General features: G+C 26.9%; 3 protein-coding genes across 3 annotated transcripts; all 3 read left to right on the top strand.

Moving 5' to 3' along the window:
- The first annotated feature begins 345 nt into the window (after nucleotides 1–345).
- On the top strand, nucleotides 346–3,742 carry LOC114165642 (E3 ubiquitin-protein ligase RNF144A-like). The gene is made up of 4 exons (XM_028050216.1): nucleotides 346–1,148; nucleotides 1,382–1,434; nucleotides 1,644–1,687; nucleotides 3,659–3,742. The coding sequence occupies exons 1-4, from the start codon at nucleotides 346–348 to the stop codon at nucleotides 3,740–3,742; spliced, it is 984 nt and encodes a 327-aa protein (XP_027906017.1).
- LOC114167368 (probable E3 ubiquitin-protein ligase RNF144A-B) lies at nucleotides 3,611–6,879 on the top strand. Its single transcript, XM_028052441.1, has 3 exons — nucleotides 3,611–3,762; nucleotides 5,163–6,017; nucleotides 6,559–6,879. Exons 2-3 carry the CDS (start codon nucleotides 5,184–5,186, stop codon nucleotides 6,568–6,570), a joined length of 846 nt encoding a protein of 281 aa, XP_027908242.1. The 5' UTR covers nucleotides 3,611–3,762; nucleotides 5,163–5,183; the 3' UTR covers nucleotides 6,571–6,879.
- Nucleotides 6,880–9,996: 3,117 nt separating this feature from the next.
- Nucleotides 9,997–10,533, top strand: LOC114165644 (agamous-like MADS-box protein AGL62). The gene has a single exon (XM_028050217.1). The coding sequence runs from the start codon at nucleotides 9,997–9,999 to the stop codon at nucleotides 10,531–10,533; it is 537 nt and encodes a 178-aa protein (XP_027906018.1).
- Nucleotides 10,534–15,668: the final 5,135 nt, after the last annotated feature.

Below are 15,668 nucleotides of genomic sequence, written 5' to 3' on the forward strand. Positions count from 1 at the left end.
TGCTTTTACTTTTATCAACTTTATTATTAATGGTATAGCAAAATTAATAAAATTTTTGTTGTTATAAATTTTATTTATGTGAACTTTTCTTTTTGGAAACAGAAAGAGGGGTTAATGCTTTTTATACGTGGACTCTTCATCTATTCATGTCACTTTCATTAGCATTCAAACTAATGTGAATTCCAACCCTAACTTTCTGCATCTCCATGGCTTTGCACTTGCAACATTTAAAACCTAACAATCAAATATTTAAAGACCCATGATTTCACCTTTTGCATTCCCTTACTATAATGTATATCTCGCAGAACACTAACTTTTGCTTTAGAATTTTTTTCAAGTGGGGGAATGGAGGGAGCTTCAACTTCATCTGAAGGTCTTCACATGGTTGACGACTTCTACCATTCAGTACTTTACGGTGATGAAGAAATAATTTCAATTTCGGATGAGAAATATGCTGAAGATCTGCAACTACAAGAAGCCCTCTATTACTCCACAGTGTCAAGTGCTAGGGTTGAAAACAAAGTTGCAGATGATGATGAACCTTTGAAAAAACTCAAGAGGAAACAGAAAGAGAAGGGTGAAACTTCTAAAACTTCTTCCCGTGCATTCTGTGGTATTTGCATGGATGCAAAACCTGGAGAACAAATGTTCAGGAACCAAAACTGTTCCCACCTTTATTGTGATCATTGCATTCAAGGACATGTTGCTGCCAAGATTCAGGAAAATATATCAATGGTGAAATGTCCTGAGCCAATATGCAAAGCTGTTATAGAGCCTGAGAACTGTCGTTCGATTATCCCTAAAGAAGTGTTTGATAGATGGGAAAATGCTCTTTGTGAGAACATGGTGCTTGCGTCACAAAAGTTTTATTGTCCCTTCAAGGATTGTTCTGCTATGATGATATGTGATGCAAGCGAAGTTGTGACTTCATCGGAGTGTCCACATTGCAATAGACTGTTTTGTGCACAGTGCAAGGTTTCATGGCATGCGGGATTAGACTGTAAGGAGTTTAAGAGGTCGAAAAGAGAGAAAAGAGAAAACGGAGACTCATTGGTGACGAACCTTGCGAAGAAGAAGGGTTGGAGAAGATGTTCAAAATGCAAAATTTACGTAGAAAGAATCCATGGATGTACTCGTATTTCATGCAGGTTTGTGTTGTACATGTTATCCACTCTTTAATCCTATGAAAGAAAATCGTTTATTTTTATTTTTTATTTGAGGATCTTTTGAAGCAAATTTAGTAAAAGTGGATCCTTTAACTTTTTTTTGTGTAATACAGAGTAAGTCGTCAGGATACATGACAACATTACATGTGAAGTCATTTCATATCTTATAGATTTTTTCTTTCTTTTTTAACTTTAAAACATTCTGTATGTATCAGGTCGGTTTCGATGCACGGAAGAAGTGAAGTCATCAATCCATACAGCGAAACCGGTTTGATACATGACGAATTTGCTTCTTTAAAAACAAATTGACACAATACATTATGACTTGACATGTAATGTCGTCATTTATCCTAACGACTTATAATTTAAAGAAAAAATAAGTGATCTATTTTTATAATTTTGACTTGAAAGGAATCTTGAAATATTAAAAGAGTCAAGTAGAATATTTATTTATATTGTGGTTGTTTTGTTTTGCAGATGTGGCCATGAATTTTGCTATGCTTGTGGATCGTCTTGGACTGGTAAACATTATTTGTGTGTAGGTTCTTAAGTTGAAAGAATACCCTCCACATTGGAATCTATATGGTTCAGTGAGTACATTTGAGATTTTGGATTTTCATAATTGCTCTTTCGGGTTCGTTCAAATTTGGATAGTAGTGTTTTCCAGTTATTTTTTTTCAATCGGTAATTTCTTTGGGATTAATACTTTTACTTTCCAAAACATTTTTATTCTTTTTAATCAAAATAAGTATTTTTGTGTGAAGTCCATTCTTTTATCTTAGGCTTTTTGAAAGATTAGATTTATTTCAGCAATACTTTTTTAAGCTTGGTTTGTCTAGATTCACGAGCGAAAGTAATAAGTATATTAACATGAGAAGGGCCACCAATAAAAACAAAAATAAAAATTTTATTATTTTTGTGTGGTTAGTTTTGAAAAAATACAAATTATTTACTTTAAACAATCAAATGCCAATGATGAATGAGTCGATTTAGTCTACGAAAACCAGAGAGAATAATGTTTAGTGTTATTTTTATAAATGATAAGAAAAAAGTTTAATTAAGTTTTATGTCATTTATATGTTTTTTTTTTTTAATTTGATGATTTCTTATCTTGTTTTGTTGTTTTTTTGTTGTTGTCAATGTTAGAAGAGATGTGAGATGTTAGAGTTAATATAAAACGATATTAAACTAATGAAAGTTGTGTTACGTTGACAAAACTTTACAATTTCTAAATACAGTGAATTGTAAATACGGTTATGAGTCTTGTTTAGATGTGATGCAAACTTTGATGATATTTTGTTTCATTCAAAAAGGAATAGAATAAATTGAAATATAGCAACCATATTAAAGATGTAAAGAAGAAGTTTACTTGATTTTAATTTATTACGAAGACTGGAAAAAATATATAACGGCTTTTTATGGCTAACATTTAATCAAGATAAACATTTTTGTCTTTGATATAAGAAAAAAAAAACTAGAAACCCCATCTCCCATGCTAGATGTCTCAATAAGTTATTAATTAATTAATTATAAAAATGTTATATGAATCGTTATTAATTAATTATATGAATCGTTAGTATATTTATTTTATATATTATTTTATTGCTATTATGAATATATGCGTAAAAGTTTATTAAACCAAATCCAAATTGGTGCTGAAGATTTTTGTTAATTTTATTTATTATTTTTTTACGTTAAAACATTCAAAATTTAAGTATTCATTGCATAAATTATTTATTTTTATTTAATATAAACAATTTCTTCTTTTCATAAATTCATTTTTATTTTAATATAAACAATTTCTTTTTATTTCATATGAATTGAGATTTAAATGATGAAGTATTTATAATAAATTTAAATTATTATTAGTTTAATTTTTGTGTAATTTAATTTAATTGACATATTATAATTTTTATTAGTTTATAGAAAAAATAAATTTCGTTATAATTTAAAAAAAGAAACGAAAAATACATTTTCAATATAATATTTATTTTGCATTAATTGTTTTTTTTTTTTACTTTCATCAATTTTGTTAACATTGTTTGCAAAACTAATAAAATTTGGGTTGATATGAAATTTTATTTATATATAATTGTGTAATATTTATATAATTTGTTTACTTTATATTTAACTGTTATTTAATATTTTAATTTAAAATTTATATAATTTTAATTTTATTATAAATATTTATCATTTAATAAACGAGAACTTATTGAATAACATTATATATATATTTTTAAAAATAATAACTAATTAAGATTAAAATAATAAAAACTTTAATACAAGTATAGTTAAAAATGAATATGAAATAAAAATTATAAATATTAAAATAAATTTTTACTGGAAGGATAAATAAATTTATCTCCAACTCGTCCGGTTCTGCTCCTAAATCTTATCAAAGATAGGTTAAGTTTGAAATTTTTTATCTAAAAGACTGAAAATACTGTGACTAATAGTATACCCGTCATTAGAACTGTCATTTTAATTTTCAGGGCACGGTGGTAGAGCGCTGCGGTGACAGCGACGATCGAGTGGTACAGGGCGGCGATGATAACGACGATCGATCGAGTGGTTGAGGAGAAGAATCGTCGACGAGGTTAGCGTTTCTTTCAACTGCTTTGTTTCACTATTAGGGTTTTGGTATATATACTTGAATTTCTTCATTTCTGCATAACTCATTGATATTTTTAAAAGGGATGAAGTTTAGTTACATTCTTTTAGTTGGTATGATATTAAATAATATATTTTTAAAAGGATGAAGTTTGCCTAAAATGAGAGGAAAAGGACGCTGGATTGGTTTACAAGTCGGTGTTTTTGTTCAATGTTGCATTAATTGCATGAACTTATTTTTCTTAATAGACTGTTCTTTTATACTTCATTAAATAAGAAATTATATAACCGTTTTGAGACTGACTGAATATTAAGATAGATGGTGAGTGAGGCTTTTATACTCTCTTGTTGATATAGGAGAGGATTAGGATGTCTCCATTCCACACAATTCTCGATTTCATTTCAAATCCATATTTTTCTCTTGAATCCAATTGCATGTGGCTAATTTTTGTGAATAAGATTTTGGAAAACTTATGAGTCTCGTGGACTTAAAATTTGCGGTATACGTCACCTCTGGTGCTGCCTTCTTCTCCTAGGAAAAATGGATTGAAGTTCATGACTTGGGACAATTTCTGACTTAATTATATTGATAGTTCATGAACTTTTAATTGAATTCTTTAACATGTCATATTCTAATATTTTTTGAAGGTGAGTTGCAACTGCACTTTCCTCAGCAGTGGTATTTGTTTTCGTGTTTCCATTTTTTTTTTCTTTTTCGGTTCTTGTGGTTCTACTATAAGTTTGGATTCATTCTCTTTAGTTGGTAGAAACTTTACTTTTTCCCCTCTATGGGTTTGGGATTGTTAGAACTCTGACATCTTTTATTATAAAAAAGGTCAACTAATAACAGCCGTCTTCATATGTTTTGATCATTTGATGCGTTTCATGATAAAATTATTCTTTAGGAGAATGTAAATGTTGCCACATCTATATTCTCTGGCAATTTTAATCCATTAATAAGATTGGACACCACTCTTGAATGACCAAAAGAGTAGGTCAAGTTAGAAAAATTTATATCTAAAAGACTGAAAGGACTGGGACTAACACTATACCCGTCAATATCCAAATATGCTAAACCACAAGCGAAGTTCTCTGCTAGAATACAGAGTATCTGATTTTTTGGAAACAGAAACAGGAATTCATGCTCTATATTCCTGTATTCATATCACATTCATTAGCATTCAAAATAATGTGATTTCCAACACTGATTTTTTGCATCTCCATCGGTTGCAATTCTTGCAATATTTATAAAATAAAACAGTCAAATATTTAAGACCTATGATTATCAGTTCACCTTTTGCATTTGCATTTCATCTACTTCTCTTTCAACAGATCCCCTTATAAATGTATATACCATATCATGCTGATTACTAACTTTTCCTTTAGAAATTTTTTTCATGTGGAGGAATGGAGGGAGCTTCATCCTCATCTTCATCTAGGAATTTTCCCTCCACTGCTGAAGATCATTACTTGGTCGACGATTTCTACTTTTCAGTACTTTACGATGCTGAAGAAATATTTCCAATTTCGGATGAGAAATATGCTGAAGAGCTGCAACTACAAGAAGCACTCTATTCCTCCACGATGTCAAGTGGTAGGGTTGAAAAGGAAGCTGTTCAAGTGGATGTAGATGATGTCGCTGACCTCCTTTTGAGAAACCGCAAGAGGAAACGTAAAGAGAGCGGTGAAACTTCCCTTGCACACTGTGGTATTTGCATGGATGCCAAGCCTGGGGAAGAAATGTTCAGGAACCGAAACTGTTCTCACCTTTTTTGTGATAATTGCATTGGAGGACATGTTGCTGCAAAGATTCAGGAAAATATATCAATGGTGAAATGTCCTGAGCCAAAATGCAAAGCGGTTATAGAGCCTGAGAATTGTCATTCAATTATCCCTAAAGAAGTGTTTGATAGATGGGAAAATGCTCTTTGTGAGAATGTGGTGCTTGGATCACAAAAGTTTTACTGTCCCTTTAAGGATTGTTCAGCTATGATGATATGTGATGCAGGGGAAGTTGTGACTTCATCGGAGTGTCCACATTGCAATAGACTTTTTTGTGCACAGTGCAAGGTTTCGTGGCATGCAGGAATAGACTGTAAGGAGTTTCAGAGGTCGAAAAGAGAGAAAGGAGAGAATGGAGACTCATTGGTCAGTGAACTTGCCAAGACTAAACGTTGGAGAAGATGTTCAAAATGCAAAATTTACGTAGAAAGAATTGATGGATGTACTCATATCATGCAGGTTTGTGTTGTACATATTTCAAACCACTCTTTTATCTTATTAAAATATAGAACATGTTTATAGGAACTTGGATTCTCAATTCTTCTTTCATTTTTGTGTGTTATTCTTCTGCGTAGTTTTCAAAATATAATAATAAACATCGATTTGATGTTTTAAAATATATTAAACAAAAATTAGTACACTAACATTAATGCAAGCTTCAACATAGGGATAGTACCACCACAGACTCAAAAATTTGAACATTTAAAGCGGCAGTACCACAATCTCAGCAAAAAATTTGGACTCCTGTATGGAGAGCGTTGAATAGGTGTCGGGTATTTTGTTGATTGGATCAATGGATGATATAAGTTATTTGTAAATTGTTGAATAGATATTTGTTGAGTCGAGGATCGATGGATTTTTTATAGTGTTTATGAGAGTTTTCTTTTACATTTTTAATATATGTTGTTTTACTTTGAGTTTATTATTGTTTCCCTTTTTGAATGTAATTCAATTACAACAAAAAATGACCTTTTTACACGGTGGTTCCTTTGTTTTGCAGATGTGGCCATGAATTTTGCTATGCTTGTGGATTGTCTTGGAGTGGTAAACATTATTCATGTGTAGGTCGTTAAGTTGTGGTGCAGACCAAGTTCAAATATTTTGAGATTTTGGATCTATGGTTCAGTGAGTAGTACATTTGAGATTTTGGATTGCCAAATTCTTTTGAGGTAATTCAAACATTAGATCATTGTGGTTATCAGAACCATTAGTAGTTTATCCAGTAAATATTGTTAGATTTATCTTTTGAGGTAGTTCAAACATTGGATCATTAGCCTTATCAGAACCATTAGTAGTTTATCCAAGTAATTATTATTAGATTTATCTTTTCAATCTAGAATTTCTTTAGGATTAATCCTTTTTTTTTTCCAAAACATCTTTATTTTTGTAATCAAAATAAGTTTTTTTTTGAAATACATTCATTTATGTTAGGCTTTTTTGAAGTTTAAATATTTTTCATCAATATTTAAGCTTGGTTTGTATACATAGCGAAAGTAATAAGTACATTAAAACGAGAAGGACCACTATAAGAAAAAAAACTTAAGAATAAATTTAACTATATTTTTTTTATTTTTGTGTGGTTAGTTTTGGAAAAATGAAAATTCAATACAAATTGGTTACTTTAAACAAACAAATAGTTAAAACATAAATAGAAATTTTTTTATATATGCCTATGATGAATGAGTCGATTTATTGTGCGAAAATTAGAAACAATAATGTTTACTGTTATTTGTATAAATGATAAGAAAAAAATTGAATTAAGTTTTATATCACTTTTTTTTTCAATTTGGTGATGTAGATCTTATCTTGTTTTGTTGTTATATTTTTTATTCTTAATGTTAAAAGGACGATTATTTTATTGCTAATGTTAAAAAGACATGAGATTTCATGGTTAATATAAAACAATATTAAAATAATGAAGTTGTGTGACATTAAAGGCAATAAAATCTCATTTTTAAATATAGACTACCCTATAATACAAAAATATAATTACTTTTAGTATTAATAGATTATTTTTAATAAAAACTCAAATGAAAATACTTGAACCTAAGATAAATTTAAATTTTAAATTAAGCTTAAGAAATTTATCATATTATTTTCTCATTTCAAAGTTAGCATATAGTTTGTCATGATCTAATTTGTCTAAGTTAGGGATGTCAATGTAGTGTAGATCATGTAAACGAGTTCACAAGAAAAAAGTATGAGGCAGACGAGAGTCTACTAAAAGGTGTGAGGCATGATGAGTATTTTAGTTTTTAGGCTCTTTTAGGCTTGTTTCACATTACGTGTAACCCACGAGATTGATCAATATAACAAACATTACTTCAATTTCTAAAACTTAAAATATTTAAAAATTATAAAGATATAAAAATTACTTATTTTAAAAAATAAATTTATAAAAAATATAATTTCTACTAATTTAATTAAATAAAAATAAAATTATAAAAATTTTATGTAAACCACATGGACCACCGATCGTAAATTCACAGACCAAACATTATGCAAGACTGATTAAAATACCATTCATAATAAAATGTTCGAATTGTTAATTTAATATTTTGTTTTTTCAAAATATATTCAGTTTCATTCCTTATGTTATAAAAAACATAATTGTATATTTTATAAATAAATATTATAAACTAATTTTTTTATAAAAAAATATTTTAAGTTGTTTTGAACAAATAAGGAGAGTAATATAATATTTATTATGCTAAATAACCAATTTAGTATATATGTTAGTAAGACGAATTACTTTACTTCAAATAGTTTTTTATAATGTAAAATTAAGTTTCTGGTAGATGTGCATCAAAAACCTATCAGTTATTTTAAAATAACATAAAATATTTAAGATCATACATCACACAATTATATTTATAAAATATGTGCTTTACTTCTTTCTTAAGTAACTTACATATATAAAAACAAAATTTCATTGGGTGAGTAAATTGTGTGAAACTTTTACCATCAATCAATACTTAATACATTAAATAAAGGATTAAATATGTTTTTGTCCTATAACTTTGTGAATTTTGGAATTAGTCTATCTTAAAATTTTTGACTAATTTAGTCCTTCATATTTCGAAATATGTAGATTTAGTCTTTTTAATCAAATTTTGTTAGGTTTATTTGATGTTTCATACGCATTTTATGATTGTATTTGAGTTGTTTATATTATTTGACACATTTTTTATTTAATGTTAAGTGAAATACTATTATGAAACGTGTTTGAAATGTCAAATAAACTTAACAAAATTTGATTAAAAGTACTAAATTTATGTATTTCGAAAGATGAAAAACTAAATTGGTCTAAAATATCAAAATGGACAAATTCCAAAATTGATTAAAAGTTAAGAGACCAAAAACACATTTAACCCTCCAATAAAATATGTATAAACCTTTCTCGAAAAAAAAAATGTATAACCTTTTCTTGAAAAAATATTTAAAGAAACGAATCTTCGTTAATATGATTCAATGAATATTTCAAGATAAAATCATATCAAATCTTAAATATACGTTCCATTTCTTTTGAATTTAACTTTAATTTTTAAAATCCAAAATCACATTTTCCAATTCCATGAATAAATTTTTTCCTAGTTATGCCAATCATAGCAAAACTCCATCGATTAAACTTTTGAAGAAAAAATATATTATTTAATTTGAATTCTTTTAATTTTAAACTCTTAAAACAAATAAAAAAATTAGCTGGTTTAATTTGAATAGTCAATATAAACAAATGAAAATCAATTAACAATATAAATAATTAATATATCATTTCGTATTTTATATATTATCGTTATATAATATTTTTTTAATATACTAATTTTATTTTAATTTTTATCTCATTTTACGACTAATTAAAATTTATTTTGTAAAAAAAATTATTTATTCAAACTCTTTTGTTGAATTTATATCAATGACGAAATAAAAAATAGTTTTAGAATAATTTTATCAATCATTCATCTATTATATATGTGACTAGATATATCTCATATTAACATTAAAAAAATTAAATTTATTTCAATTGTACATTTTTTTTTTATTTTTCTTATTTTCATAAATATCTAATCCATCTACCGTTTTCAAAGAAGACAAGTTTGTTAATTGGTCTGAGAGAATAAATATATATATATATATATATATATATATATATATATATATATATATATTCAAATAAAAGATAATACATTATATGAAGAATTGCTTTCACATGTTATCAAATATTATTAGGTTTAAGAGAGTAGTATCTATCTATATTACATTAGATATTATTAACATATATTATTTGACTTTCAAAATATTAGTTTAATATTATTACACATCGGAATATTTGAACATTATAAAAGGGGATTCCCGCTCAAACATCGTGTGATTCATGTTTTGGAGTCATTTATTCTTTGTTTGAGGTTTCTTTTTCTTCTCTATTCTCTGCACTATTCTAATGGCTCCTCTTTCTGCAACAAACAATGGAAGAACTTCTAATTCAAGAAGGAGGAAGATTGAGATCAAAGATGTTGAACAGAGAAACAGAAGATGCGTCACCTTTTCCAAACGCAAATTAGGGCTTTTCAACAAACTCACTGAACTTTCTCTTCTATGCAGAGCAGAAACTGCTCTGATCATCATCTCTCAAAACGGAAACGTCTATTCCTGTGGCTACCCCACCACCGACGCCGTCCTTCGCCGTTACATCACCGGAGCGTCATCGGAACAGTGCAGAGGTGCAAGAAGGAGAGAGCAAGAGGAGTTTCTTGAAAAACAAAGGTTGGAATATGAGAGTGTGCAAGATGAGTTGAAAGAAAAACAGAAGCAATTGAAAGAGATGAAAGAGGCACAGAAAAATAGTTCTTGCTTTGTTTCTTGGTGGAATCTCTCCACTGACAACATGGGTATGGAGGATCTTGAACAGTTCAAGATCTCTTTGGAGAGTTTGAAGCTTAACCTCATCACAGTGTTGCAAGAGAAGAAGCTTCATTGAGATCCAATTCCTTATATAAATTGTAGAGATCAAGATATGTTGTTTCTTTTTTTGTTTGTCTTCTTCTGATATATATAATTAGTTTGTGTGTTCTGATGTAGGTTTAGTTTTTCTTTTTTTCTTCGTTGTTTTATAAGCTTCTGTAGTAATCTTCTTTCATTCCATAAACATTTTCTATTCTATTCTAATATTTTCTTTCTTGTAATTCGGTTATTGAATTTTTGTAGTGGTATCAGAAATAAGGTTGTGAGTTCGATTTTTGGTTCTTCCGTAATAAGAACTAAGAATTATATCTTAACTATTAATTATAACTTTTAACTTAATAATAAACATTTCAACGTCATATTTTTACTTTAGGACCAATTTAAAATATCATTATTAAATTTTAAATTATTATTTTTCAAGTAAATATTGTGAGAAGGTATTGCGAATTCAGTCCTAAAATAAATAAGAATAGAAGAAATGAATCTTAAATAGATGAAGAGAGGATTGGAGAGAGAAATAAAGAACAAAAAGTTGTCGGAAAAAACAATAGAGAGGAAAATGAATTTATTGTCTTATGATTAATGTATACTAATTGTTTACTACAAAAGTACACAATTTATTATTCAATCTAACTAACATTTACAAAATCAATTTATAGATTGGGAATTGTTATTTATATACTCTGTTATATTTGAGATTCTTCAAAAGATATATATTTATTTTTACTATTATTGATTTCTATTTTTATTGGTACTCATCTAACTTTGCATTGTTAATCTAGCATTATGGGTGCTTATAATGAACAGGTGTTCGTTAATATTTTATTTATAGTCATTATTTTGGATTTATGGATAATTAATTAGTATGATTTGTTCTATTAGTTAGTTATGTTATCTGTATTGGCTAATTAGTTAAGTGAATGATTAAAATCATATCTAGTGGAATAATTATATTAGATGACGTAAGCAATCTGATTTTTTGGAATGTTAATATTGTAAAGTTTGTTACTTGATTAATAGTTTTACGTGTAGTGGGTAATTTGACTTAGATGACTTATATAGTAAGTTGGTTAAAATAATCTTTCATAATCTTTTAATTTCAATTAGTTAATTATAGTTGACTTATTACCACAACATTTATTTGTTTTAAATATTTTGAATACTTCTATAGTAAAACAATAAATAAACAAATAAACTAATGGTAAATTGTTTAAATTGGTATATGTTAGCCAATTGAATTACTTTAAATAGTTTTATAATATGACGAGGCTAATAAATGTAGAGAGGTACATGTAATAATTGGATATCAATACGAAGGATAATGATATTATAACATAACAAAAAATTACTTAAAAAATGACAATTCAAATTTTGAAAGAAATTTATCAAAATTTAATTGTTATAATATATATTTTTTAAAATTATTTAATTCGATTACCGTTTAAAAAAAAAGTTTGTTAATTGGTCCTGACTAATTTTCTGAGAGAATAAAAATAAAATCTATTCAAATAAAAGATAATACATTTATATGTAATAATTGCTTTCACATGTTACTAAATATTTGGTTTGAGAGGATAGTATCTATCAAACATATATTACATAAGATATTATTACTTATATTATTTGACTTTCAAAATATTAATTTAATACACTTTGGAAGATTAAGACATTATAATTATAAAAGGGAACTCCCGCCAAAACATTTTGCAATTCATTTTTAGATTCATTCTTTAAGGTTTTTTTTTTTTCTGAAATATCTTAATGGCTATATAAATGAAAGTTAAATTATCTATTGCTTATTACATGTGTTCCGTTTAAAGTATTTATCTACTATTCATAATATATTTTATAATACTTACTTGTCATCTTTAATCACAATATTTAATTATTCAATTATCTTAATAATAACTAGCGAACACACAGATTCTACTGTGACTGTATATTTACATTTTTTAATTTTCAAGAAATTTAAGATCAATAAAAAATTTATAATTTTTAAAATAATTGTTAAATATAAAATTAAAAAAATATATAAAAAGAAATTTTAAATAATGATTTAAGACAAAAGAAATTTGTAGAAAAATGATTAAAAATAAATTATTTATAAAATAATTAATTTTTAAAATAACTAAGAATAAAACAGGTATAATAAATTTTTAGAATTCTTCGACCTTCAACCTTAATAATTTGTTGGTATTAAATCTAACTGGTGACCTCCCCACATTGAACCTATCACCATAATAATAGTTTCTTATGACTAAATTATGAACATTTTTAGTAAAAAACTTTGGATTTTAATAATAGGTAATACTGAAATTTGTTGCTAAAAAATAATGACATAAAAAGAATACTGAATAAATTTACTCATTAAAAATGAAAAGTTTCTAAATTTTTACAAAGAGTCTAATTTTATTGCTTGCATAATCCATTTATCTAGCTCAATTTACTATTTACAATCTCCCTCTCAAAACAACACTTCGAATTCCATGTAATGGGCCTAGTCTCTCACTTCTGTCTTGTTTCAACGAAAATTATAATTAAATTTAGAGACAGAAAACAATTATTATCTAGTTCATTTATTTCATATCTAAGAGGCAATAAATAAATTTTATTTGGTATCTTGAAATTTTGAAAGCATTTACTATTTTCAAAAAATGGTGAAGACAAAATTATATTTTTACTTTTCACATAAAAATCCTTATTTATAAATTCTTGAAGTAATTATCGTCCATTTTCAAAAAAAAAAAAAAATGAGAGGAAATCAAATTAAGGAGCACATGTCCTCTGTCATCGTTACCTTGTCGTGTCGTCCATGTCGTAAGAAATCAAATGGCTTTTAATTTGATAAAAAAATTGAAGAAACAACAAATCAAACAAAAGAAAAAGCAATTTATTTTAAGAGTTTTTATTACACAAATATTAAGCAATTAACAAGTATTCTTTTATGTCAAAAAAATCTGTATCCGCGAGTATTCGTAGATAAAACTTGCAACGGATAAAAAATGAATACTCACGGGTAACAGCTATTTTTAGTATCTGCATATTAACAACGCAAATATGGGTATCATAATATTCACTCCCGTAAATATCCGTACCCGCTGTACTCTAATTTAAATAAAAAAAAAATATGATTAAAATATTAACGTATTGATTTTGAATAAGTTTATTTTTATCAATTAGTTTAAAAAAAATTATTTTTTTAAACTATCATTCAACACTATTTAACTGAATTATTTGAAATTTGTTTAAAATTTATGAATATTATGTATTATATTTTATTTGAATTTATGATTAAAATATCTTTTTAAATTTTTATTTTTATTTTTTTAAATACCTACGAATACTCATTAATATTAAAAAATAATGTGAATACCCACATAACGAATATCCAAAAAATATAAATACAAATACAAGATAAATATTTATTCAATAAGTAAGATACGAAAAAGTCATTATCCATATCATATCCGTCCTGTTTACGATGTGTTAGTCTTAAAATAATAATTAATATTTTTAACACTTATATGTCCTCTGTTAAGTGGAGTATTAATTATTTTTGGGAGACAGTCATAAAAGTGATTGAATATGCGAGCATGGCACTCAGACCTAACTAATATATTACTGTAATGTAGACTTTGAATGATGCGAAAGGTTGGTTTAGATATCAATATTTGTCTGACTCATTTAAGAAACAACTCACCGATTACTTTGCCATCATGATTGTTAAAACGTGTGGCTGATTGGCACAACTTAGTAAAAGATTACAACCTAATAATTGACGCTACCATTAAACAACATAAAGAATAACAGACTGAGAACCTTCTTCAATTACACAGCCTGTTGCTACTATCATAATTATACCAATGCAATTTATTAATACAGTAGTAAAATTCGGTCGCTAATTTCAGTAAATTTTAGAATTAGTCAATTTTAATATTTTAGACTAATTTAATTCTTTATTTTTTAAAATAAGTAGATTTAGTTCTTTTAATCAAATTTTGGTTGGTTGATTTGATGTTTCATATGCATTTCAAAATTGTATTTGAATTATTTATACTATTTGACATATTTTTGTTTTAATGTTAAGTTAAATACTATTATGAAATATGCTTAAAATGTCAAATAAACTTAACAAAATTTGATTAAAAGGACTAAATTCATATATTTTAAAAGATGAAAGACTAAATTGGTCCAAAATTTTAAAATGAACTAGTTTCAAAATTTACTAAAAGTTAAGAGACAAAAAAACATATTTAACCCCATCAAAATTAATAAGAAATTTGTCGATCAAACGAATTTTAAAAAAAATTATAGTAATAGAAATTATAAATTATCGAAATAATTTTATCAAAAAAATTTATTTCTATCGATAAAATTTTCCTAAACCAAGATTTGAAGGTTTTAGCCTTATTTATTTTAAAAACAAACTTACCGAAACGGTCCAAATTAAACTTCACCCTTCTACTTATACTTAATAATTACAAGATTCCTAATAATTACATGCACTACAATATTTGCAACCCCATCCATATCTGATTTAACAGCCAATAAGATTGTATTTTTACCATCTTTCTCTTTATGATTCCTCTATCGGTGATTGCTTTTTACCTCTTTTCCCACTTTTCTCTTAAATTTAAAAACTTTATCTTCCTCTCTTGCACTTTTTCCTACACGGTGATATATTTTGGCTTTTACTTGTCCCAACTAATTAATATTCCATTCCTCAAAGAGTGATATAAAATAAAATTTCCCCTTTCACATGATAACATATTTTGGCATTTTCCCCTTGATTAACCATTTTTACTGCAAATAGGGTAATATAAAATCCAGATTCTCCTTTCACTGTTTAGACAAAGAGAGTTGAATTTGGATGTTCCTTTGTCCAAGTGTTTGAAATTGAAAGGGAGATGAAAAAGAAAAAGAAAAAGAAAGTTGTTTAATTTTAGGTCCCCACCACATGATCACTTTATTTTGGATCAACAAAGATTAGACACCAAAGAAAAACCAACACTTTTCTATTCTAACAAGGTGTCACCGTCACCCCCGATTCAATCAACAAGATCATTATGTTAAATCGTTTCTTTCTAGAAAAAGTTTTTTGCGCACTTGTTTTAGAAACGCAACCATGCTTAGAAACCATGATTGTCAAAA

The sequence above is a fragment of the Vigna unguiculata genome, chromosome 10 (assembly GCF_004118075.2).
Source record: "Vigna unguiculata cultivar IT97K-499-35 chromosome 10, ASM411807v1, whole genome shotgun sequence".
In the NCBI taxonomy this organism is placed as follows: domain Eukaryota; kingdom Viridiplantae; phylum Streptophyta; class Magnoliopsida; order Fabales; family Fabaceae; genus Vigna; species Vigna unguiculata.

What these genes read in the sequence shown, in the direction of transcription:
- LOC114167368 (XM_028052441.1), top strand. Translation starts at nt 5,184, where the DNA reads ATGGAGGGAGCTTCATCCTCATCTTCATCTAGGAATTTTCCCTCCACT.
- LOC114165642 (XM_028050216.1), top strand. Translation starts at nt 346, where the DNA reads ATGGAGGGAGCTTCAACTTCATCTGAAGGTCTTCACATGGTTGACGAC. An exon ending in TGTACTCGTATTTCATGCAG is followed by an intron (nt 1,149 to 1,381) that starts GTTTGTGTTGTA and finishes TGTATGTATCAG; the next exon opens with GTCGGTTTCGATGCACGGAA. An exon ending in TTGTGGATCGTCTTGGACTG is followed by an intron (nt 1,688 to 3,658) that starts GTAAACATTATT and finishes TTTAATTTTCAG; the next exon opens with GGCACGGTGGTAGAGCGCTG.
- LOC114165644 (XM_028050217.1), top strand. Translation starts at nt 9,997, where the DNA reads ATGGCTCCTCTTTCTGCAACAAACAATGGAAGAACTTCTAATTCAAGA.